The sequence below is a fragment of the Macadamia integrifolia genome, chromosome 13, assembly GCF_013358625.1.
Source record: "Macadamia integrifolia cultivar HAES 741 chromosome 13, SCU_Mint_v3, whole genome shotgun sequence".
NCBI classification, from domain to species: Eukaryota; Viridiplantae; Streptophyta; class Magnoliopsida; order Proteales; family Proteaceae; genus Macadamia; species Macadamia integrifolia.
Window position 1 is genome coordinate 10,832,412 of NC_056569.1, and position 26,902 is coordinate 10,859,313.

Sequence of the window (26,902 nt, forward strand, 5' to 3'; positions counted from 1 at the left end):
GTGTGGGGTAGGGGGCAATATACACTTTAACATTGTTTTTACTCCACATATAAGAATCAAAACTGAATGATAGAAATCACCGATAGTTAAGAGGATATGAACTTTCTTCAAGGATTTGGTCATGAAGCACTGGATGGAGTGGAAGTTTGGTAAGTCTTCAGTTGTTCTGGCTGGTCAGGACTTGAACCTACAAGATTGCCGCCTTAAACAAATCTTGCCGTGAAAAGGACAGACATGTTTATCCAGTTGTTCTAAGACATGGATTACCCTTAAAAATTTACTAGAAACAAACCTTTTGTTATCAGCTTTCTCCTTCTGTGGCCCTTGTTAGGCCACAACAGCAGCAGTAGCAACAGATCAAATTGCTACAAGACATACATCAGAGATTTAAATTATAATAAGCTACAACAAAAAATTACTAGGTACAGAAATAAGAAGCAAGAAAAACATGGCCCAATTCCAGCATGACGTTAATTTCTTATTGGTTTCTCTTGTTTATATTAGAAGTCCTATTGTTAAAATTAAACAGTGAGGAGTGCCCTAACACTTTCCCACATCTAGAGTAATACCATAAAACAATGTGTAAGTGATAAAGAAGGAAGGAGATAGATCAGTTCTGAATACATGTAGCATACAAATCATCAGCTAGACTTGCTAGAACATGTTGGCGTTACTAGGATTTTGACAGGTTCTCCTTTTCCCTTTCTCTTGCAAATAAAGATTAATTCTTAAGTCATTAACGTGAACGATACTCGGAAACAAATAGAAGACATAGGCAAAACTTATCTGCAGTTCTACAATCTTTGCTGTAAGCAAGGCTCATCTAAATCCAAGTTCATGCAGTACTGCTTTTAGCTGCTAACAAACAAAGCCAAACTACATATAGGTATATTTTATTTTGGGGGTGAGGTGGAGTAATTACAAAACCACATATTTGGGGAACTTGTATAAACAAGATAACTTCATTTCTGGGAAAGAAATCTACTACATAAATCTTACCTTATCGTTACCCAAGTTAAGTTCCTGCACAATTAGAGAAAAAGTATCAATAAATTTTCTGAAACCAAGAACTTGGTTCACATAAATCAAAATAGAGAATGAAACTGATCTTGCGCTGCAGGCTGAGCAATAGTAATCAAATAATGGTGAATGCTTAGATGATTTAAGAGAACTGATCTTAGGCTATAGGCTGGGGGAATCCTCATTTGTAATCAAACTATGTTCCTGTAGGATTCTAGGGAGCTAACGCTTTATTTGGTTTGTAGCAAACAAATTTCCTAGGCTCAAACTAGTATTGCACACCAAAAGAATTTACATATAGAATGGTTATACTAATGTTGGTGAAACAAATCTGAATAAGGTATACCTGTTTTCCAAAGATTTTTTCACTTAAAAATGACAAAATACTTCTAAAAATCAAGGATAGATGAAAACATATGGAACCAAAATTAACTACTGAAGATAGGAAAAGCAACCATACTGCTAGCATCTGCATGTTGGCTTTAGCAAGGTGCCAATTCTGATGCTGTAGTTTCTGCTTGTTGATTCCTAATTTCTGCAACTCAGTCTTACTCAATTTGATGGTTTTGCTAACAATAAAGGTTAAGGAAACACAAGAAAAAATATAGGAACAAAAAATAAATAATTTAGTTCCAATTAAAACTGCAAAAGGTGAGTGGAAATAATTTGATCATGGAAAAGGGTACTCCTCTGCCAGAATCCTGAAGAGCTCTAAGTTTTCCAGCTTCCAATGTCCATAGAGAAAAACCCACTAAGCTACAGTGAACACAACATAAGAAATAGGTACAGAGAGAATAGGCATAGAATGGTGGAGTAAAATGAAAATAACTTTAAGATCTTGTCGATATGTTCTCTAACTGTGGATAAACAGGTTTGAGATTTTCGTTTTGAAGAGCCTATTCCTCACTGCACTTCCTGTAGAAGATCTCTTGGCTATTTTATCTGCTCCTATGCTCCCTGTTAATGAGAAGAGCTCACCAAATCACTCCAACAAACCCTAAACAGAATGTGATTAGGTTTCCAAAGGATATAAAAAGAGATTCCCAAATGAAGTCATATGATTCTACCAAATGGGAAGAGTCATGTTGAACTTAAAAAGAGACCCAACTAGAAGAAAATATCATCTGCACCTGCTAGGGATCTTGAAACCATTTTTATTGGTTGATGTAGTCAATGTTTAATAAATAGTTTGAAATCACTTCTCTCTGCTGTGCAATGAATAAATAAGTGATCCATTCTTGGAGCATGTGCTACAGAACAACATCCAGTTGCATGGAGGAATGCCAGATGAACTTGTCGTGTCCATAAAAAATCATCATTTCAATTACCAGTAGATATCGCTAAAGGTCAAGCCAAAAGCATTCAACTTTGTGAGATAGAACGCTAGTCAGGCCCAGGAATAGATAACATTATCCAAGATCTCTGTATAGAAATTTGCTTGTATACTTGAGAACTTCCAACTCAATTCAGATTGGCATTGTCTGAAGTGAGCCACATAGAATCCCTTCCTGGCTACCCAATGAGAATTTAAATAGTTTACATAACTAGATGAAGTTTCAACCTTAGAAATAATAATGAAGATGTCCAATTAAAAATACTCTAGAAAAAAGAGAAAACAACTGCTGCCCAATCAAATGATATTCTAGAAAACAGAGATAACAGCTGCTATTGAATAATAAACAAACTTCTAACACAATAAGCACAAAGTATATATCCAATTAATTTCAGGCATCAAATGCGAGAAATCATGACCTATATAATAATCAATCCTAATAAGCAATAAGCATCAAGCAAAAAGTTCTTGAAGAATCTGGATTCTCTTTGGTTCCATCTTGTTGGACACAAAATGGTGTAAAGTTAAAACAAAACAGAAATGAAATTTTCAACTTACACCAAGAATAATTGTATAAACACCACAAAAGCATACTAAAATGGCTCCTTTCAATTTGAAATGCATCAGCAAAAGGGGGGAAAAGTAACATGAGTTTCTGAATATAGATATTATTTCATAAAAAGTAACTAAAAGTGCAGTTTAGCTTCATAGTGGGGACTGCTATTCTATGGCTAAACATTGTGAACTATATAACCGGAAGTAAAATATTCCCTTTAACGTTATTTAAGTATTTGGAAATTTACATCAAGTCGAACAAAGCCTATATAGTAAATGGAACATTCCCATAATACCTCAGGTTTTTGTAGAAAAGCATGGCAAAGGAAATAACTTCTATATCACTGGAATTCTCTTCTGAAAATATTTGTCTACTTTACATCATTTTACATCCCACCAGAAAGAGACTTAAGTAATTCACAATAACTGGTGGACGAACTAAATCCTCATGAAGGACATTTACTAGCACAGATCCACATGTGGGTGATACCTGACGAGTAAGAAATAGAAAATCCTGAAACCTTCTATCAAAATGGGCATCAAAGTTTACGAAAATGGGAAAATCTAAAAGCATTCATTTCCACTTTTTCGACTCCACAGAACAGATTCTGAAACCTATCCTCACCCACTAACCCACTAAACGATTGAACCCTGTTTAAAATGAGATTCATCCAATCTCATGATATTCCATCCATAATTCTATAAACATCAAATACATATTCCATTCATAATTCTATAAACATCAAATACCATTAGTCCAAAGATTTTCTTAGCACCTCAAAAAGAGCTGTAAGCACAAAAATAAACATTAGGTAGTGCACAGTGATAGAAGAGAATGATATGAATCATAAACCAGCTAACTAAAAGTCCAGACCTTACACCCAGCAACCACCGAACACAAAATTAGGCAGCCATTAGTGTTTCCAAGTCCCTAAGAAAGATAAACTAACTATAAATGTAGCTTCTTCTCTGTCCCCTTCTTCTAACGAGTCCGAAGATCTTTGTGAGTTGGTTTTCTGTTTCACCCTACCTGAATGGAAACTACACTTGCTAAGCTTGAGCCTCTCTCTCAATTCTCTAGCTTTAGGTTGGTATTAGCAGGTAATAAGCATTGGTTACGACTGAGAAAGTTAGTCAACTGTTAGAAGCAAATTGACAATGTGAAGTTTGATATTCGAGTGAAGGTGTTTGGGTTAATACCAGAGGCATTTTATATTTATAATTTTCCTTGTTAATGTAGTGAATCTTGGCATGACTCAAGAACTGAGGGAGGTGGCTTATATAGTCCACATTTTGTGGGTCATCAAATTCCTTTGTGGTTGATGATTTTCATACAATTGGCCTCTCAGTATCCCAATATGTTATAGAGGAGTTTGTTGTGGTGAGGGGTGTTTTAATGAGTTCTTGGTTTGGACTCCATTAACAAAGTTGAAATTACTTGCAGACACCCCGGCTTTAGTTTGATGTAATCACACAATCTTATGCCAACAAAGAAGAACAAAAACAGAAGTGTTAAAATGAAAAAAAAAAAAAAAATCTCTGAAAAGTAAGTGTGAAAAGACCAGCTACCTAATTCAAAGTTTATTACAAGCATTAGAGATGCACCTAATAGTGTCATGACAGATTTGGTGGTGAGGTAAGAGGAAACTAAAAAGCAGAAAAAGAAACAAAGAAACATAACTCCTATCAATTTTCAACTAACAAGATTCAAGCATATCCTATGTTCTCACATAGAAAACGTTGAACACACACACACACACACACATAGAGAGAGAGAGAGAGAGAGAGAGAGAGAGGGCTCAGTTGAACTCAACTGTTGGGTCGTAGCTTTAGATATTGTATCCTGAAAATCAACCAGTCGGCCATCAAACATAAATTAAGGCAAACCAATCATTAAGAAAGAATAGATCCTGCATACCAAAGATTAATAAAGAGCTGATGCAAAGGTTGTGAAAACAACCAAAGAATTCAAAACAATGGACAGATTCATAAATCGCAACAATGAAGTGAGGCTAGGAAGGAGATGGTGGAATTCAGGTTTGAAGACATGCTTCTGAACTGCCCTAGTTGAAAGGAGGAGAAATGGGGAGTAATAACATATGCTATGTTCATATTTCATGAGAACTTCCAGAATTAAATGAAGAACAGCATAGAGACAAGCTCTGGAAACATAATCAACAAAATAAAGATACTGAACTTGAGAGGCTTCAAGAAACGGAGAAAAAAGAACTGTCTTTAGGGGCTAAAAGGAGGTTAAATGCAATGGTTTCAAAGGGAAAGCAATTAATTGGAGGCAGAAATCCATGCACTTTGACTATAGTCAGGTGCAGAGGCTACTCTTACACCTATGCCAAAATAAGAATCAGAATCAACTACATAAGTAGAATATAACATAGACGTCTTTTGTGGAGCACAGAGATAAGGCTGGCAATTGAGATCTAGAATGAAGAAGTAGACAGATAGAGTGGCCTCTTATGGTTATCACTAGAGTGGCTTGAATTGAAAATTCTTATGAGGAAGTGAAGCATTTGGACAGAACTTTCATGAAAGAGATCATGGACAAGGTTGTAACTTCTAACTGCAAACCAAGGGGCTGTTGTCAACATTTACAGTTATTAAAGATAGCAACATTACAAGAAAGAAAAACATGCAGGGTAGTCCCTTATTCATGAGGCCAAGAGCACATGCCAGCTAACTTGAAACCTGTGGTTAAACCATGCAAGTTGCATTCCCACAAATACTCTTTTCCAGACACAAGCTTTCTTGAGGAAAACCTCAAGGAAAACATAGTAATAGTACTTGAGTCTTATTCTAAGAATCTATGTTGCAATAAATGGATACAAGTGTTAGAATCTGATCAGCCACAGTTGATTTTTTCTTTATACTTCACCTTACATATCGTGGAGATCAAATTTGGATTTGCAACTCTGCTGATTGTCTGGTTAACTACTAGAGGTTAGGCTGTAGCTCTTCTTTGTGAAAAACAGCAGTGCTCCTTCGGAACAATAGGAGTGTCATGCAAACATGTTAAGGACATGGCACTTATAAAGACCTTTATTTTTTGGAGAAAATAACACATCTCAGCCTTATCCCAACTAAATGGGGTTGGCTACATGGATCTGAGTGTATATATTAAAAAAAAAAAAAAATGACTACTTTAGGACATCCCACCCACGAACAATCAGCAACCCGGATCTTAGCCCTCCAACAATCACAACTATACCCAAATTCCAAAACTCAAACAACACTTCCTCCCCTGCCTTACTTTGAACTCCGATATTCCCCTTCCTGGTGTGCTAGCAAATGATTCTTGGAAGAGAAATTTTCACAAACCAAAATGTGAGGGAAAAAATCCCCCTTTCTCTCTCTGCAAAATGAGTCCATTCTGATTTTAAAAGCGGAACAATAATAAAGTTGTGTAAATGAATGCCAATCACATTCTACTATTAAGAAATAACAAGCCAAGTAACACCTAATTAACCATGGGTTGCTACCATGATGGCAAGGTAGTTGTCTTTTGCAGGGTGCTAATTCTTGATAAAAAAAAACTATCATTTTCAGATTAGGAGCTACTATTAAAACTAATGGTACCTTTTGCTTCGCACTGTGATTACTAAACTAATCCAATAAAAAAATGATCTTCTCTTCTTCTCTCTCTCAACTTGGGGGTTGGGGGGAAAGTAGTTTTCTATTTTCAATTCCTTTTTTGACATGTTTGACCATCTATAGAACATTTCCATTTCATATCTAGGTGTATGCTATGCACAACAACCTTCTTCTGCACAAGAAAACTATCCTTTTCGCTAAACTCATTTATTGCATTTTTTTTTTTTTTTTGCTATTATTTTTTCAGGGTTTGTTAATTGTCTTTGGTTGCATCGTGTGTTGTACAGTCTGCAGCCAGTGCAGTCCAAGCAAGCACCAAGGAGTTTACTTCAAGGTAATTTCTAATATAGATCTTTCCCTTGCGTTTGACCATTGTTGTCAAATTTGAACACAGTAGAGTCGACTGCGTATAAACAAGTTGACTGGTTTTTTACTTTTCCTTTTCTCTTTGTTTCTTTTTTTTCATCTTCCATTCTGCCTTTAGTTTTGTTAAAGTTAAAAGATTATGACAATAAATCTCATTATAAGATTATGAAAAAATCCCCCTGGATTAGGAAGAATACCTTTCCACTGCACCTATTCGTGCCACATGGAAAGTAATGTGGTCATTCCAACTATTGGATGGAGAGGATGCGATCTGGATTATTGAAAAGGTCAAATTTCTGAGCCTAATTCAATCAAATACCCACCTATTACGCCCATGGACACTTTTTGATACTCCGGCCACTACTGTCATTTCTTTGGTCTTCCACAGTACTGATTTTTTAAAGCTCTATTTTTCCACATGAAAAAATCTGTTTTCTCTGAAACTTAAGCATGTAAGAATGGGCATGGGGTCTACCTGTACCCAAAATTTGGCCCCCCTTAGAGATGCCATGAGGCAAAACTACTTGCCAGTCTACATATTTTTCCTAGACCCACCAAAGCAGGAATCCCATTCCTTAATATTATACTGTTGTACTGAAGAAATTAAAAACTTAACAGGTGGGAGAAGGCGGGTATGGATATGATGACACCGTGAATGTTGTGGCTCTAAGGGCCACAGAATTTGGACAAAATACTTGGGGAATTATAAAAAGTGTAATGACCATGGCATCTCAAAAGATGGAAGATGCAATCCAGAGAAAAGCAGAACAATATGACCCCTTAGAAGTGAACTGGACCAGTGATGGTAATGCCGAACATGAACATGAACATGAACATGAACATGAACAGTGCAGTATCGTTACCATTTGAGTTCTGAGACAATTTTCTCCCCATTTTTATCAATGTTATGTTTGCAGGTTGGTTTTGGGGATCCTCAGTTGTTTTCCATTTTCCAGAAGATATATCTCCAATGCCTTTTTCCCAGCCAGTTTCTCATGGTAGTGGTACAAAAGTCAGTTCTGCTGCTGATAGTGGTGTATCAGAAGAACTTCTGGTTACACTTATAAGGTTGTTAAAGAAGTATATATTGGATGATCCTGTGAAGATAATTGATATAGCTTCACAAGCTCTTCAGGCAAGTCCACATAGATCCTGTCCATTACTGCACTAGTCTTCTTGGCTTCTTGTCATGGTCAGAAGATGCTATTCATTACCTATTATTGTTCAATATAAGTACAAGTAGTTAAATAAGCAGAGACACAACTGCACGTATATACAATGCATATTATATCTCTTCAGAGAAGTACACATAAATCAATCTATAACTTCCATTATTTGATTCTGTAAAATGTAATTAGTTATTCCTTTCATATTATCTATACATCTAATTAGCAGTTGAGCAGTAATGTACTAATGTCCCTAGATTTTTGTTACTAAAAATCAAGGAAAACAACTAGCAACCCTGGGTGGGAACCAAAAATATGGATGGAAGCCTGCTGATATTCAATCAAACTATTAAAAGTGTTGTTTGCGCTGAGAAACATATTATTAATAACTCTACTAATCCTATTCTAACTTAAATGACTCAAATAACCCAAGCTAATCACTTAAAACCGGGGCTAGTTGATCGAATAAATGATGGACTCGAGGAATAACATTAATATAGATAAGCCTAGTTAAAATATCTAATTGGGGGAATATTGACCTAAGGGTGTTCCCAGTGCATGAGGGTCTTAATGTGACAGCCTTGCCCCCTCTTCATGAAGAGCCTATTTTCCGATTTGGACCCACGACGAGAAACCTTACCATTGCGGCGAGATCCACCCTCAATATTGACCTAAACTAACAAGAAAATAAAGAAACTACTATGATTAGAAAATGATAGGGAAGGAGAGGGGAAGTGACAATGCCTGTTAATTTGTCAAAACCTACTTGAACTCCTATCGATTTTAGCTGGTTTGAGCCTTGTATTGACCACAATACTTAGGAGAGAGCAAAGGTACACTGGAAGATTTGGGTGTTTGTCCCAACCTTTTCAAGATATATTAGATTGCTATATTATTATTTGGTTTCCTAATTAGAGTAGGTTTCCTATTAATACTACAACAGTAATTTGTTACACTAGTTATAAATAAAGGAAGTTCCCACAATAGACATACAATCTAGGTCTACCGTGGGTTCAACAACTTCTCTCTCTCTTCTCTTCTTCTTCCTCCATTGGTCTTGGTTTATTAAACTAAGCTTTCACAACAGTTCCAAATTTTAATTTTTACCAGCTTTTGATCATAGTGAAACCAATATTTAGGGTCCAGGACTCAAAAATCTGCAAAATAGACTCAAAATTTGATATGTTCCACAGCTCAACCCGAAATCGCCATTTTGGTGGCCAAATGATGGAATTTGCCCTAAAACTGAAACTTCTTATACCTATTTAAGAATGTTTACACATGCTTGAATTATTAGATTGGGGGGAAAAACCCAAAGTGGTAATTTGGCGTCGGACCCTAGGTTGCTAGTGCACGTTGTAGCCTACTATGTCCTTTTTCTTATAGCCTATTCTACACATAATTTAGTCTTATAACATAGAACATTTAGTAAAAATTGGAAAGAAGAAACATAACATTGGAAAGAAGTTATAATATAGAACATAATATCTTCTTTCTCACTCATATTTAGTAAAATATAGAATATGAATGAAGAAACATAATATTGGAAAGAAGTGCAAAATTGAGACTATTTAAAGCAAAATTTTGACCAATTCAAGTGAAATTTTGACCGTTTCAGTCATTCCGGTAATTTCTTCAAAATTTTGATCAAAACCCTGTAAACTCGTCAAGTCCCTGGTGGTTTTGCTTTGACCAAGGCTGAAACTGAGATAAACAGCCAAAATTTCAGCTTTTTTACCTAAATTTTGAACTATGGTTTGAAAATACTTTGTTGTAATATCTTCCACCACCTAAGCTCAAGATGATACTAATTGAACTGATATGGATTCAAATTTTAAACCCCAAAGCTAAAGGTGTTATACAGATTGATCCCTACTATATTTCTTAATGTATATGAAAAGAAAGGATAAGGCATCATAAAGCAATAAATTAGACTCATATGGTATCTATTATCGATAGATCTATCATGATATGACCCACAAAGGAATTTTTTTTTTTTTTTTAAATGTCAAGGCTTCCTCAAGAGTGTTTTATTAGACAAAGTTTTTCCCCATACATTATCTTAAAGTTTTTTGTAGAGCTTTATCATAAAGTTTTTTGTAGAGCTTTCCTTTGGTTTTGCTCCTCTTTCTGCATTAATAAACTTTCCCTTTTGCTATACCAAAAAGAGAGAGAGAGAGAGAGAGAGAGAGAGAGAGAGAGAGAGAGAGAGAGAGAGAGAGAGAGAGAGAGAGAGAGAGAGAGAGAGAGAGAGAGAGAGAGAGAGAGAGAGAGAACTGTGTGGCGGCGTGTGCCAATTGGTAACATTTTAGGCCAAAAGGACTAGAGGAAGTAGCTCAACTCAAAATTACAGAGATTCCATTTGAATTCTTATGTTCAACCCCCTCTAATGGTAGTTTTGTAATTTCACTGAAACTTTGCATCAAAATTTGGGCCACTCCTTGATTCCAAGAAAATTTACCACCGAGACGAGTGTGGAGTCCTACGTTAGATGAACCCACTAATGTGTACGTGGCAGATCATGACATGTAACACTTTACTAAACTATGACACTGTATAGTATTAGAAGAATCTAAGCATGTTTTACATCTAGTGACCGCTATAGCACAATTTAAGGTGCAGTATCATCACGCAATCCCTAAACTAAGATAGATCAGCACAGGTCAGCCCCTTAGTGACTGCTACAGCATAATTTAAGGTGCAGTATCAACATGCAATCCGTAAACTGTGACAGATCAGCATAGAGCATTTACACAGAAATAGGTCACCCTCCCCCCCTCCTTTTCTTTGACACAAACTACTTGAGCTAATGATGTTCCCAGTCTTATCATGGATATTATTACAACCGTCTTTACTAATTGATTCCAGCAAATGACCATGAAGATGCAAGAACATAGCAGTTAAGCAGTAAAATTTTCAAACAGAAATTTTCACCAAAAAATCAAAAATGTACTTCTCTCTTCTTTTTTTTTTGGTAAGAAAATGCACTTCTCTCCCCATCAATACGATATACAAAAATATTTCAGGAGGTAGGAAATTCAGGGATAACGTCAAAATTTTTTTTAGTTGATTTGGAAAAGCCGGGAATTTAAGAGAGAAGAGGAAGAAGAAGAGCTCATGATTGGAGACACCTCAAGATTCTACTTTTTATATGATGGCATGCATATAATAATGTCCACATGAAATGGAACAAGAAAGTCCTCATGTATAAACGTATCTCAATAACTAAAGTACCTTTAAAACAAAAAAAGTGGCGTTGATGTCATTGAGATAATAAAGTTCCATATGTTAATAGCATGGGATGACAGATTTATATTATAGGGCGACTCAGCCAATCATTGGCTGGATGAGGGTTCAACAGCTAAACCACGTAGATGTTTACATCCCATCAGGGACATTAGATTCCCAACATTCTGAACTGCTTGTTCCAAGGGAAGCTTGGAGTGATGAAGAGATGGCACATGATCAGATGATTTAGCAAAATAAGGAGCTATGCCGCCTTGATTTCCTCGCATGCAATGCTTAATATTTCTACTTCCAGACAACTTTGGTCACCTAGAATCTTTCTAGAACCCTAAAATGCATTAAACAGAGCCAGATAAAAGCAAACCCCTTGTCTAATCCCACTTGTGATGTATAACAGATCAAAGTCATCAGACAACACTACTTATTTAATAAAGAAAACAAGGCTGATGACATGTTTGTATTTATTGAACTTCCCTAAGTCTCCACATTCCTAAAAAAATTATATATAATACTGTACATCTACTCCAACAAACAGTGCCTCTTCACAAGGCCATATGCTCTCTCCAAGTCATTTTGCATACCATGTCAATGCATTCACTAGCAATAGTATCCAAGCTGTTTTTCCCTTCCTATACTAGGAAATTATTTTTAGTTTTACACTGTTTTTATATAAGCGGGTGTTATTAAGGTTAGTAGAAGAAAGTGCAGCCTGATAGATTGACCCAATTCCGCTTCTTGGCACTTTTTATCATGACTATGTTTACAAAGAGAAGTACTGTACTAGAGAATAATCAAGTAACGTTGATAAAGAAATATTTCACGTTAGTTACCTCATATTCATCTACACATTTAACAATCAGGCATACTCTACTTTCACCTGCTAGGTTGGAAATAAAAACCATATAATATTGAAACTAAGAAGAAGAGGTGAAAATCGAAAAACAAAGTAAATAGAAATCAATGTATGATGCAATTCTTACAATTAAAAATAGTTTGTTGCACATATCAAGAGGGGAAAAAATAGTCCTACTTTTAGAAGAAACAAAATCAACAATAATCTTCAAAGTAAATGGCCATTAGGATAGGGAATGCAGAAGTAGTAGTAAAAGTTACAACTGAAATGAATGCAGAAAAAGAAGTAAAACTTACAAATGACGTAATGTTACTGAATATGGGTAGCACATGCATCAACAGGTCCAGATTATATGCCAGCTAGTATGATGCTGTATAAAATGTTCAAGCAATCAATCTCCTTTCTTTTAGAGGGGGTGTGGCGTGCAAGGGTTGAATATCTCCATTCTCACTCATGTTTAAGAGAACACAGATGAAATGAGACATAGAAAAATGTAAACCATTATTCCATCAATCCACCAGTCACTTCTTAATCTCAATTTGTGGGAACGAGTCTCCATTCAATCATACTAAAAAAGAGATGACAATAACCACCTTTAAAAATAGTCTCCCCTCTCAATCATTTTGAAGAAAGGAGACTTGATAAGAAAACAACCCACAAAAAATATCCATCAGTCTCCTACCATTCATGTTTTAAGAAAATAAAGTCAAGAAGAAATAACCACTAAAGAATTTTATAACCACCATAGCATTTTCATCCCCAAAATATGGATTTTGACAATAAAAAAATTATAGAAACATTGCAAGTTCCATGCCTTAAATCTTATCTTCACCAATCATTTTAAACCTCCATGATGATGCCTCAGCCTGAATTTTGAACTGTAAGAAAATCAAATGGGATTTGGTTTGCACGACTAAACAGTTTAAGTGATCGGGGTTCTTCAGCAATTTTTTTTTTTTGGTGTGTGTGGGGGTGGGGGGAGGGTGTAGGGTTCAACAGCTGCCATCCAACAAAAAAGACTCCAATAACAGTAGGGACAACTAGCGATATTTGCGGACACACTCCATATGGCCAATCAAGGGGATTACTATAGTACCTTCAGAATAATATTGCCACAATCAAAAAGGAGAGAGAGAGAGAGAGAGAGGGCTCTTCAGATAAGGCGGTAAGGCGACGGAGGCATTTGAGGGTCTTTCGGAGTGCCTTAGCGATAAGGCGGGCATAAAGCATCGCCTTATTGACTAAAGCGTTCTTGTGTAATTTTTTTTATAAAACCAATCTATTTGGCTCAAATCCTAGTTGAATCCTATTACTCATATGTTAAATAAATATTAACAATTCATATGCAAACCAATGTAAGATATTCATTAAGAAAACAAATCAATAAAGTGAATAAACTAAGTTCATCTTCATCAATCATCAATCATCATAACATATTAACATATAATATAAATACATAATTATGAAACAAAATTATAAATATAAAGAAAAGAAGAAATAAAAAATACAAGTATTTATTATACTTACCTCTATGATGCCAAAATGAATGCCTAAGTCCTAAGGTCATCCACTATATTTCTACTCCCGTCAAAGAAGAATGAAGCTCACCGCTGCCGGAGCAAAATGGCGGTCTGGATCAATGGTTCTTCCTTGTTCCTTGATTCCTTCTCAAAGCCCTTTCTTAAAACCCTTGACAAAATCCAAACCCTGTTTGTGAATCGTGTTTTTTTTTTGTTTGTTTTGGTTATTTTTGGTGGAGTAAAGCTGATCCCATACATCTCAAGTGTTAACAAAACCATACACCTACCAATAAAAAATCTATATTTGGAATCTTCATCAAGTAATTTTAAAATGTGTTTAAAAAAAAAAAAACCTATAAGGCCCCACTTCACGTAAGGCGGAGCACTGCCTTACCATCTTTAGACCGCATCAGCTCGTCGCCTTACCAGCTCCTTAAAAACTATGGTCTAATTATCAGATGGTAAAATGGACATGTAACACCAAATCCAAAGAAAACTCAAAGCCCAAAGAAAGATCAGATTGCGATTGTTACCCAATAAAATTGCGGAAGAAATAAAAAGAAAAATTATGGTTGTTCCTAGTCTGAGGATGAGGGATTTCCCTTCCTGTTTCAGTGAGAATGGAGTTCAAGTGGCGGATTTGTCTTCAAGTACCAGCAAATCTGCTCTGAATATAATAAGTTGCGTTTACCAAGGTAGATGGCTCAAGGCTGACAGTGTTGGGATCGACGATTCGAGCAACCATTGCCTCTGTAAATTCGATATAAAGCCATGTTTGTTTTGGAAGAGAAAAGGGTTATAAGAAGATGAAGGGGTTAGGAGCAGATGGGAGAAGAGAGGTGGGGGTTAAAACTATCAAAAAACCTCCTCAATTGAGGGATGACACTGTTTTGGGTAGTTCTGTAAACCCAAACCCCACATAATGTATTTTTGTTAACTGAAACATAGATTGGGTAATTTTGTAATGGGAAACCCAAAAGTGGGTAATCATGTAATTTTACCTTGTTTTTTAAACTATCAAAACTAATCTGAATTTCTAACCTCAATGTAATTATGCTTTGTGTCTCAAACTAGAGTTAGGATTTCTTATATTCAATAATGTACTCTTGGAGCTGTTCCAATAAGGGGGTTATTTAACCCCCCCCCCCAAATAGGAAAATAGTCATATATGTGCCCAAGCAAAATACATCTCAAAGCTTTCACAATTATGCCTTAGAACCAATTAGTTTGTTACTGTTCTAGGGAGCAGGAAAACAGAAACATATCTGTTAAAAATAAGTTTAAAAAATGGTTATACATCCATAATGCCAAGAAAAATGCCATGTTAAGCAACTGCATGAGTGTATGACTGTACTAGAACAGCTCACCAAAAATGACACACCTCACAGTAATGAAAATTGACATAATTGAAAATAAAAACATTCAGAAAAATTAGTATTTCCTAAGTTAACACCGAGTAACAAACTCCAAAAGAATTTCAAACAAATGCATAAGCATAAATTTACTAATAATAGCATCGACTTAAGAGCTATGTAACTCCTAGTAAGCAAAGGTGTGGATGTTTTTCATTTTATGTGTCTGTTATAACTGGTCAGATATAATTTTAACAGACACATGAAGTAGCCTCCTGCCTGATGGATAAGAAAGAAAAAGAAACGCCAATAGTCGGATGATAGATATATTCATGCACATACAAACACTTCCATGTATTTCCACAAATTTTTTTTTTTTTAATTAGAAAGGATCACATTAAATCCTACAGCTAATCAAGTACAAATACAACTTTCAAATCTCATAAACATCCTCAACATAAACAACCATGTAAGCTACTCGATGTGAGTGCAAAATAATAATTGAGTAAATCAAATGAAGCATAATAGAGTTCCTGTCACCGACTCGACAACTTTGTATCCTTTGCTCTTTTGATGGTAATTCGAAGGGATTTTGGAGGAAGCAAATTTGGTAGTCACCTTTTGCTTGTGGATATCTCTGAGGCTATACATTGGATGAGCAATGTTACAAGGAAAGGCCATGTTTTAGTTGCGCACAAACAATGGATTAGACAAAATAAACAGAAGATTAACAAATATTGGTGGTCACCTTTTGCTTGTGGATATCTCTAATGCTATAGATTGGATGAGACAAGGAATGGCCATGTTTTAGCTGCCGAAAAACAATGGATTAGACAAAAATAAACAGAAGTATTATAACGTAACTCCAACAAATATACCACAATGAATATTTTCCAAATAAAAAGAATATCTGAGTATAATGCAAGCTTACAGTGAAGAAGCTTTGCAGTGCTCGGTTTAAGCTTTGCAGTGGTCTGGCTTAAAATCTTGCAGAAGCCAAATGATCTTTCCCCCTCCAACCAATTATCCATAACAAATATGGATACATCACATGCGTGAACATTTAGACTTATCTCAGTGCATATATATTTATAATGGTAAATTGGTAATTATGATCTTTCTGATATGAATTGTGCATGAATACTTGTATTTCTTCTATAACTCAGCTATCTATCATGTGTCCATCAGTTCAAGTAATGTTTTGTTGGACGAGAATTTCACTGCGAAGGTAAGAATTATTTGCACATGGCACAAATGGTTTCTGCTTGTTGAAAGTTTGATCTTCTCATATCCTGCTGAGTGATGCTGATGAATACCAGAAAAGAGTGATTGGCAATTTTCTTTGCAGCTCTCTGATGTTGGTCTTCTTAGCTCTCATGGAAATCACATTGGAAAGTCTCATCTGTTATGTTCCAGACGTATGCTGTACTCTAACCCATGTAGTGAAGTAGCAACTTACCAATAAATAAATACACATTCTCACTTTCCTTCGATTACCCTTCATTTTTCTTTTCTTTTTTTTCATTTCTTCTCCCTCCTTTCAGGGTGCATGGATCAGGAATGCAGAAACATAATCTTCCAGCTTGGAGTGCTAATTCTTGAGCTAATAACTGGTCAACCTTCAGAGGAGGATGGTACTGACTTTTAGTCTAGTGGGTCCAGGATTCTAACTTTCTCAGATCTGTGCATAAGATTGTAGACCCAGACCTTGGAAATACTTATGATTCTATAGAGATTAGAACTCTTCTAATTGTAGCAAGATTGTGTACCAAAACTGATGCCAACCCAAAATTTTCCATGCAATAAATACTTTGGTATCTTCAAAGAAAGGTAGAACCCTAAGTTATGCTTGCCTATTGCTGTCCATGTAGAATTTTGCTTTCTTGTTGATATTATGTACATTTGAAAGAATTCCATTCCTTAAATCTTATCTTCACCAATCATTTTAAACCTCCATGATGGTGCCTCAGCCTGAATTTTGAATTGTAAGAAAATCAAATGGGATTTGGTTCGCAAGACTAAACAAGTTAAGTGATTGGGGCTCTTCAGCAGGTTTTTTTTTTTTTTTTTTTTTGGGGGGGTGGGGGGAGGGGGTAGGGTTCGACAGCTGCCATCAGACAAAAAAGACTCAAGAACAGTAGGGACGACTGACGATATGTACGGACACACTCCATATGGCCAATCAAGGGGATTATTATAGTACCTTCGGAATAATATTTCCACAATCAAAAGGGGAAAAGAGAGAGAGAGAGAGAGAGAGAGAGAGAGAGAGAGAAAATAAAACCAGTTTTGGTTTCTTTACTTAGTCATAGCCCTTTAGCCTCTCCATCTTCCTTCTAGAAGTGGAACAAGGAAAAAAAAGGGTACCAATTCTACACCACAACGAAAAATAAGTTCAGATATTGCTGAAATTTCTAAGCTTCTAAGGTTACTTACTTCCCACGAACTCCCACCTTCTGCTACTTAGTATTCTCATTTTGTTTTTTTCCCTCTTAGAAGGTTCCTTTACCCAAGTCTCCTACAAATGAGTGAGTTGCATGCTCCTCACTACCTTAGAAAGAAAGTCTCAAATTTTGACAAGTCATTGCTCTCCACAATGTAATCTAAGATTCTTACACACTTGCAGCATCATTCCATTGGAGTTGGGCTTCTCTTGTTTGATTTGGGATTCTCCCCCAAGAGTTCCAATGTAGATGATGCCAATTGTTTCTGTCTAAATACCAAATGGTACAGTAGTCATGTAACACCAAATTCAAAGCAAACTCAAAGCCCAAGAAGAAGTAATGCAGGGAGGGTAGGGTAAAACTAGGAATCCAATTAAACCCAAACCTCAGTCCTCCTAGGTACATCTAAAAGGGTAGAAAACCTAATGTTGTATGGATACTTGGGTTGATTCCGTACAGGGATGGAGGTTTATTGGCTTTTGTATAGGGGGTCTAAGTGTTGGAGGCTCCATTTTGGCTATAACATCCTTTTATAAATTGCTTTTTTATTTTTTTCCTTTATATCAATAGAATACCTGTTTCTTTAGAAGAAAAATAATAATAAGCTGACTCCAAATGAAAATATGGAATCACATATTTCCAAAGATATCAATTAACTTTTAATTCTTCCAACAAAATAATACGATAAAAACAAAGTAGCCAAATACCTTCATAGAGGTGAGAGATAAGCACTGTAGAGTATCCACACTTGCTTGGAAAAGCAGCACAAAAGAGAGTTCCTGCAAGGCTCCTTCAAATGCATTGCAGAAATAATAAATCTTCAAAGACAACAAAAGCGATAAAGAAAAATAAACATATCTTGCAACTTTAAAGCAACTGCAACTCAAAAATATTACCAGTAAAGCCCACAAAACCAGAACAGTTCAACAAATAGATGGCAATAATGTAGTTATAAACGTATTGAATTATGGAGTCACAAATAACTCTATGATAGCGATAAAGCAAAAATAAACATACCTTGCAACTTTAAGGCAACTAGAATTCAGAAATATTACTAGTAAAGCCCACAAAACTAGAACAATTCAACAAATAGATGACAATAATGTATTCACAAATAACTATATGATAGCAATAAAGCAAAAATAAACATACCTTGCAACTTTAAGAAACTGCAACTCAGAAATAGTACCACTAAAGCCCACAAAACCAGAACAGTTCAACAAATAGATGACAATAATGTAGTCATATAAACGTATTGGATTATGGACTCACAAATAGCTATATGATATTAAGAAAATTCGAAACTATGTATTAAACAATGAGAAATATGTCACAACCCACAGTACACCATTGTAAGCATGATATGTGTTTCCTTTATTCAAAATCCTACAAGAAAACCCAAATCATCAATCCAACCAAAAGATCATTTGAGCATCACCATCAACATCACTATAGCAACATAGGCATCTAAATGACGAGCAGTACCCAACATGCATATATGAACAGGTTTAGCAAATAGCATTTAACCTATTATTCAGGGGAAGCCCAAAAAAAATTTCTAGAAAATTCCATGGATATAAAAGGTATAGTGAAAAATTCTAGCTATAATTCTCAGTAGTAGTCTGTAGGTTCTTCAATCAATCAATTAGCTCATCAAGCACTCATCAAGAAAGTTGTAAGTCCTTGCAGGATCACTTCTCAATAGGGAAAGTCATGGTTTCTTGCGAAACAAACAGTTAATTCTGTCTTCGGGATTTTATCCATTATTTCCATAGAAATTCTTGACATTCTGGTTTTGAGGAGTTACTCTTTCCTCCAGTATGCCTCTTCATAATGTGGGACATTTCTTGCCAATATTTATTTCAATTTATGCAACAAAATTTTGGAATTATAGCTTTTCAAATTAAATCTCGAAATCCCTATAAATTGAAATGCCTAATCATGCTAGTCAGCATCCATTGCAAGTACTTTAAGCCCACGAATTGAAGGCAAGTTGGTCAATCAGTGTGCCCCAAGTAACAATCGACCAAGTCGCTATCATTCATTTGGAATATCTTTAAGGCAATGGTTTGTTTAGAAAATCCACGGGGATATTTATCCTACCTAATAAAACAGAAAAGTAGAGACTCTGGAGTAGAATCTCATGTCACAACAACAGGAAGATCGAACTCTAAATCATGGGAATTGATTTCTAGGTCCCAGTGATTGAACTTTCAGATTGAGATCATAAAAGAACTACTCTTTCTTTTTTGGGGGGTGTTCAATTTTCATTTTTGTTTTAGGAGCTTAACGGCCTGCCTCTTTGAGCATGCACTGATGCAGCAAAAACCAAGACCAAAGGTGTTACAACCCTTAACCAAGCGCTACTCTAGAAGCTTGTTACTAAAACTACAGAAGATCTGTTCTAGTTTTTATTTCAATTTGAGTAATTCTTTTTTCTGCTTGGTTTGAGAACGTAAGTTGAATCTGATCGTAGAAGCTCCAGAAGCTATTATAAGAGCTTATATTTTCAGATTTATCAGTCCACAAGTTTATTTGGAAATTATAAATTGTATTTTCTTTCACATATTAAGGGTGGACCTCTACCTATAAATAGGAGGCGTGCTGCTCGCAAACACAGCTCTCACTGAATAAAATGTTCTGCTGATGCTTTCAGTCTTATGTGTGGATTCACTGGGAGATATTGACATGGACTCCTTGAGGTTTTAAGTGAGGATTCCCTAATTGTCCCAGGGGGATTACTGTGAACATCTCTTCAACTTCTGATTCCTCTTATATTCTGGTTCAGTTCTGCTATAAATTCAGATCAGTTTCTGTTCAAAATTATACAGTGCAGATATGAACATCTCTTCAACTTCTGATTCCTCTTATTCTGGTTCGGTTCTGCTATAAATTCAGATCAATTTCTGTTCAAAATTATACCATGCAGACACATTGTTTTCTTGTCCAGTTTCAGCTAGTGTGTTTTGTTCATCTCTCTTATTTCTATATTGGTCTAGACTCTATTGATTCCACTGTTAAGACCCACTATTATAACTGCGACTATCACTATTTAGCTACCTCACCGGTTTCTGTTAGATGCCCTCGTGGAGACAAGCACACTCCTTTATAGTTGAGAGAAATCACCCATATGTAAACCTCTTAGGACTAACTGAAAGGGCAATGACCTGAGTTTCAGGCCTAACTGATCAGTGGTTTAGAAGTTATTAGCCCCAATTCTGCCTAATTTCAATTCTATTTCTTTATTTCTGTCCTATTATTTCTCATTACTTATTTTGTCCTTTTACTTGATCAGACCTTGATCATAATTTATTTTGAACTATCAAACCTAATCTGTATTTCTGACCTCTACGTAATTATGCTTTGTGTCCCAAACTAGAGTTACGGTTTCTTATTTTCAACCATGTACTCTTCTTGGAGCTGTTCCAATAAGGTCGTTATTTAAACCATAGTTCGAAATCTCGCCGAAATTTCGGAATATTGGTGGTTTTTTTTTTTTGGCTGAAATGAAATAAGGCCCGAAATAACATTTGTACAAAAATTTGGTTGAAATTTCGGTATTTCAGCAGAAATTTCAGTCTCGTTTTGGTATCTCGGTCATCTCGGTACATTCTATGTGTTATAAATATCATATCTCGGTCAAAATTTCAACTCTGTCTTGCCTATCTCGGTGGTTTCGGTTCCATTTGCATATTTTAAAGGAAAAACACTCCAAGTCTCTAACAAGCCTCTAATTAGCCACATCCTCACACATTTTAACTTCCATTGGATTTCTACAAGATCTACACATTCAAAGCTTAGGAAAGGTAAAGCTCTTTCTCCAAAACTAGGTAAAATTTTCAGAATAGTTCAACGGTTGCTGCCAAACAAAGGTGTAACTCTAAAACAATGTCATGTCATGATATTTTTGCATTTTTATGTTCTAAGCATGTTTATTAACCTTAAAATAAGCTACCCACCAAGTTTCAGGTCAAAATATGGCTGTTTGACCACCGAAACAGTCAACCAAAACAGACAAAAAAAAATACACCATTTCGGCCAAAATTTCACCAAAACGAAACGAAACTGGTGTTTCTGAACCCACCGAAACACCAAAACGAAACGAGATTTCGAACCTTGATTTAACCCCCCCCCCAAAATACCAAAACAGTCATATATGTGTTCAAGCAAAATACCTCTCAAAGCTTTCACAATTATGCCTTAGAACCAATTAGTTTGTTACTATTTTGGGGAGCATGAACAGAAACATATCTATTAAAAATAAATTAAAAAAATGGTTATACATCTATAATGCCAAGAAAAATGCCACGTTAAACAACTGCATGAGTGGATGGCTGTACTAGAACAGCTCACCAAAAATGAGGCACCTCAAAGTATTGAAAATTGACATAATTGCAAATGAAAACACGCAGAAAAATTAGTATTTCCTAAGTTAACACCAAATAACAAACTCCATAAGAATTTCAAACAAATACATAAGCATAAATTTAATAATAATAGCATTGACTTAAGATCTATGTAACTCCTAATAAGCAAAGGTGTGGATGTTGTTCATTCCATGTGTCTGTTAAAACTGGTCAAATATAATTCTAACGGACACATGAAGTAGTCTCCTACCTGATGGATAAGAAAGAAAAAGAAAGAAACACCAATAGTCGGATGAAAGATGCATTCATGCACATACAAACACTTCCATGTATTTCCACAATGGTTTTTTTTTTTTTTTTTTTTTTTTTTTTTAGAAAGGATCACATTAAATCCTACAACTAATCAAGTACAAGTACAACTTTCAAATCTCGCAAACATCCTCAACATAAACAACCATGTAAGCTACTCAATGTGAGTGCTAAGTAATAATTGAGTAAATCAAATGAAGCACAATAGAGTTCCTATCACTGACCCGAAAACTTTGCATCCTCTGCTCGTTGGATGGCAATTCGAAGGGTTTTTGGAGAAAGCAAATTTGGTGGTTGCCTTTTTCTTGTGGGAATCTTTGAGGCTATACATTGGATGAGCAATGTTACAAGGAATGGCCATGTTTTAGCTGGGCACAAACAATGGATTAGACAAAATAAACAGAAGATTAACAACTATTGGTGGTTGCCTTTTGCTTGTGGATATCTCTGATGTATATAGATTGGATGAGCAATGTTACAAGGAACGGCCATGTTTTAGTTGCCGAAAAACAATGGATTAGAAAAAAATAAACAAAATATTAACAACCATTGGTATTATAAAGTAATTCCAACAAATATACCACAGTGAACATTTGCCAAATTAAAAGAATATCTGAGCATAATGCAATCTTACAGTGAAGAAGCTTTGCAGTGTTCTGGCTTAAAATCTTGCAAAAGCCAAACGATCTTTCCCCCTCCAACCAATTATCCATAACAAATAAGGATACATCACGTGCATGAACATTTAGACTTATCTCAGTGCATATATATATTTATATTGGTAAATAGGTAATTATTATCTTTCTGATATGAATTGTGCAGGAATACTTGAATTTCTTCTATAACTCAGCTATCTATCATGTGCCCACCAGTCCAAGTAATGTTTTGTTGGACGAGAATTTCACTGCGAAGGTAAGAATTATTTACACATGGCGCACATGGTTTCTGCTTGTTGAAAATTTGATCTTCTCATATCCTGCTGAGTGATGCTGATGAATACCAGAAAAGAGTGATTGGCAATTTTCTTTGCAGCTCTCTGATGTTGGTCTTCTTGGCTCTCATGGAAATCACATTGAAAGTCTCATCTGTTATGTTCCAGAGGTATGTTGTACTCTGACCCCTGTAGTGAAGTAGCAAATTACCAATAAATAAATACACACTCTCACTTTCCTTCGATTACCCTTCATTTTTCTTTTCTTTTTTTTCATTTCTTCTCCCTCCTTTCAGGGTGCATGGATCAGGAATGCAGAAACATAATCTTCCAGCTTGGAGTGCTAATTCTTGAGCTAATAACTGGTCAACCTTCAGAGGAGGATGGTAATGACTTATTAGTCCAGTGGGTCCAGGATTCTAACTTTCTCAGATCCATGCATAAGATTGTAGACCCAGACATTGGAAATACTTATGAGTCTATAGATCTTAGAACTCTTCTAATTGTAGCAAGATTGTGTACCAAAACTGATGCCAATCAAAAATTTTCCATGCAACAGATACTTTGGTGTCTTCAAAGAAAGGTAGAAACTTAAGCTATGCTTGCCTATTTGCTGTCCATGTAGAATTTCACTGAGAAGGTAAGAATTATTTGCACATGGCACACATGGTTTCTGCTTGTTGAAAGTTTGATCTTCTCATATTTTGATGAGTGATGCTGATGTTGGTCTTCTTGGCTCTCGTGGAAATCACATTGGAAAGTCTCATCTGTTATGTTCCATAGATATGCTGTACTCTGACCCCTGTACTGAAGTAGCAAATTACCAATAAATAAAAACACACTCTCGCTTTCCTTTGATTACCCTTCTTTTTTTTTCCATTTCTTCTCACTCCTTCCAGGGTGCATGGGTGCATGGATCAGGAATGCAGAAACATAATCTTCCAGCTTGAAGTGCTAATTCTTCAGCTAATAACTGGTCAACCTTCAGAGGAGGATGGTACTGACTTATTATTAGTCCAGTGGGTCCAAGAGACATTGGAAATACTTATGATTCTATAGAGCTTAGAACTCTTCTAATTATTGCAAGATTGTGTACCAAAACTGATGCCAACCCAAAATTTTCCATGCAACAGATACTTTGGTATCTTCAAAGAAAGGTAAAGCCCTAAGCTATGCTTGCCTATTTGCTGTCCATGTAGAATTTTTCTTTCTTGTTGATATTATGTACATTTGAAAGAAATTATGAGAAGAATATAAAATACTTCAAGGCTTTCTCATTTGAAATATTAATCTGCCTGGGTGGATGCTCTTTGGGAAGGATAAATCAGTTTGTTAAAAGAAGAAGATAGGTGAGATACGCAGAGAAAAACATACTAGCCAAACACTGACACAGCAAAGAGCTCAGAACTGCACTACAGCAGAACAGCAATAAGAACAGCAACAAAATTGTGCAACCCCTAATATGATGAAAGCCTACATTGCAGAAGGCTTTCTTGCCATTGCCTTTATTCCTTCCTAAATAAATTTTGAGTAAGACAAGAAAGAACGAAAACACAACAGAAAAAATAATAAGCGCCAACAAATAAAGCATTAACATACTTACCGAGCTTTGGCCTTATCTGATGAAAGCTTCGAAACGAATTCTCGAATATCTCTTGAGGTTGCCATATTATCTTCCACTTGGACTTCACTTCTTGAATTTCTAGAAATATGTGATTCCAAAAAAAAAAAAAATGATTTAACCTACTTTTTGTTAGTACAATGGCGGTTAAAACATTGGAAATGATTACTTCAAAATTGTAAACACCATTAAAGAATTCTTAATGGTGTTATCTGACAAAACATTAGAAACGAAACGATTATCCAGTGGTCTTGCAACAGAAGGAAGTAGGGGGAAGAGATTTAACCTACTTTCTTTAGAATAATAGCGGTCGAAACCATTTATCTGCGACGATCGAGTGGTTTTACAACAGAAGTAAATTAGGGAAGAGACTCAACTGACTGGCAATGTCGATCTGGAAACCTAGAACACTTGCTTGAGCTTTTATTATACAAAAAGTATGACAAAAGAGAAACAAAAAACAGAAAAATTAGTAAACGCCATTAAATAGATCAAGAACACACTTCAAAATTGTAAACACCATTAAAGAAATCAAGAACATACTCTTCGAGCTTTTGCCCGTACCTGACCAAACCTTGGAAACGATTACTTGAGAGTATGCCTTGGAGGCAGCAATGTCATTGTATTCTTAGGAAATCTTGAAATCTTGAACTCTTAACTGTTTAATTCATTAGGAGCCCGCAGATCTAGGGCAAGAACCAAATGGGAAGGACGACGGCTACAGGGGAGGAGTTGTCCCCGGTGACTGGGAAGGCGGTTTCTGGCCCCCAACTGTCGACGAGCATCAATTCAAATGACCGCTTCGCAGAGTTGCAGATAATCGGATTTTAGATTGCGAGATTATTGAATCAAAGGTCTGATGTTATGAAGCATCTTATTGAATCAAATGTCTGACGTTTGTTATTAGTTAAGAGATTTATTTGCGACTCTCGAGTGGTTTTGCAAAAGAAGTAGCGGGAAGAGATTCCACCGACTGACGATACCTAGAAACCTAGATCACCTGCACAAAAGAGAAAGAAACGACCAGAGAGAAAAATTAGTAAACGCCACTAGATTAATCAAGAACGTACTTCAAAACTGTAAACACCATTAAAGAAATCAAGAACCTTAGAAACGATTACTTGTGAATGCCGTATTCTTGGACTTAAAAACTCTTGAATTCTTGAATTAAAGAAATCAAGAATTCAAGAATCATTGAAGTTTGTGATTAGCTAAGAGATTTAACCTCGTTTTTAAGTAAAATTAAGTGTCGAATTTACATATCTGCAACTCTTTTGAGCGCAACAGAAGTGACGGGAAGAGAGTGAAGAGACAATGGAGACTTGCAACGTTTTCTTAGGAAAGAAAAAACAAAGCAGCTGCAACGGTTAGCTATGTAAAATAATATATATTTATAGGCTTGGATTGGTAGCGTGGCATTCACGCCCGCGCCTGAACCATGGGAAAAAGTGCATAAAGTATTCGAAAAAAAAGAGCCGTTGGCAGTGCAGCCGGGTAGAGATTTTTCCAATATTTTATTAAATGGAAAAAAAAAACCAAATGAGCTTTAACGGCGTGTACTAAGGGGGCCTTCCGTATATAATCACGATGGTCATCTGATGGTCATCGTTATTCGTCAGAATAATAGGATTTTGATCAGATTATGGAAGACTGAAATTTTATTTAGAAATTTAGGAAAATGTTTTTGTGGGACAAATGATTGGCCTCCCCCTATGAAATAGAAAATTACTTTTTATGTAAATGTTTCATTGTGTGCTCCTATTGACCCATACACGTAGGAACCATACTCCTTTGCACGAAACACTTACCTAGTAAGTTTTAGACCCCATCGCTACTAATTTAAGGTATGATCGAGTGACATTCTAATCAAACTGATTCGTTTATCCCATATAAAAAAAAAAAAAAAAAACACTATCAATAGATTAATGTATTCTATGGCGTCAACATAAAACCAAAATTGCACACCCCCCACCACATGGATTAATATAGCACCTAATATCCTAATATCACCTCCATGAAATATCCTAATATCTCCTCATTTGACGAATTTCTCGTAATACTCCCCTCTAACATTTGAAACTACACACTACGATAAAGAACATATTTCTTAAATTGTAAATTGAGATGAGTGATGGACATCATAAGAAAACATTGAATAATTCTAGAGTTGAGGTCTCTGGTTTGAGCCTAGGATTTTCATGTGCACGTTTAGT

General features: G+C 35.7%; 1 protein-coding gene across 1 annotated transcript; it reads right to left on the reverse strand.

The window, feature by feature from the left end:
* Nucleotides 1–15,370: 15,370 nt before the first annotated feature.
* LOC122059008 lies at nucleotides 15,371–25,172 on the reverse strand. Its single transcript, XM_042621718.1, has 7 exons — nucleotides 25,145–25,172; nucleotides 24,980–25,060; nucleotides 24,672–24,770; nucleotides 22,362–22,505; nucleotides 18,169–18,251; nucleotides 15,766–15,828; nucleotides 15,371–15,660 (listed from the first exon to the last, which is right to left on the reverse strand). Exons 1-7 carry the CDS (start codon nucleotides 25,170–25,172, stop codon nucleotides 15,451–15,453), a joined length of 708 nt encoding a protein of 235 aa, XP_042477652.1. The 3' UTR covers nucleotides 15,371–15,450.
* Nucleotides 25,173–26,902: the final 1,730 nt, after the last annotated feature.

Bases quoted from the DNA above. Each gene is read 5' to 3' on its own strand.
- LOC122059008 (XM_042621718.1), bottom strand. From the start codon at position 25,172: ATGGCGTTTACTAATTTTTCTGTTTTTT. The intron at 22,506-24,671 runs GTAAGTATGTTA...GTTTGTGCCCAG, and splicing joins TCAGATAAGGCCAAAGCTCG to CTAAAACATGGCCATTCCTT. The intron at 15,829-18,168 runs GTATTTGGCTAC...GTTTTTCGGCAG, and splicing joins TATCTCTCACCTCTATGAAG to CTAAAACATGGCCATTCCTT.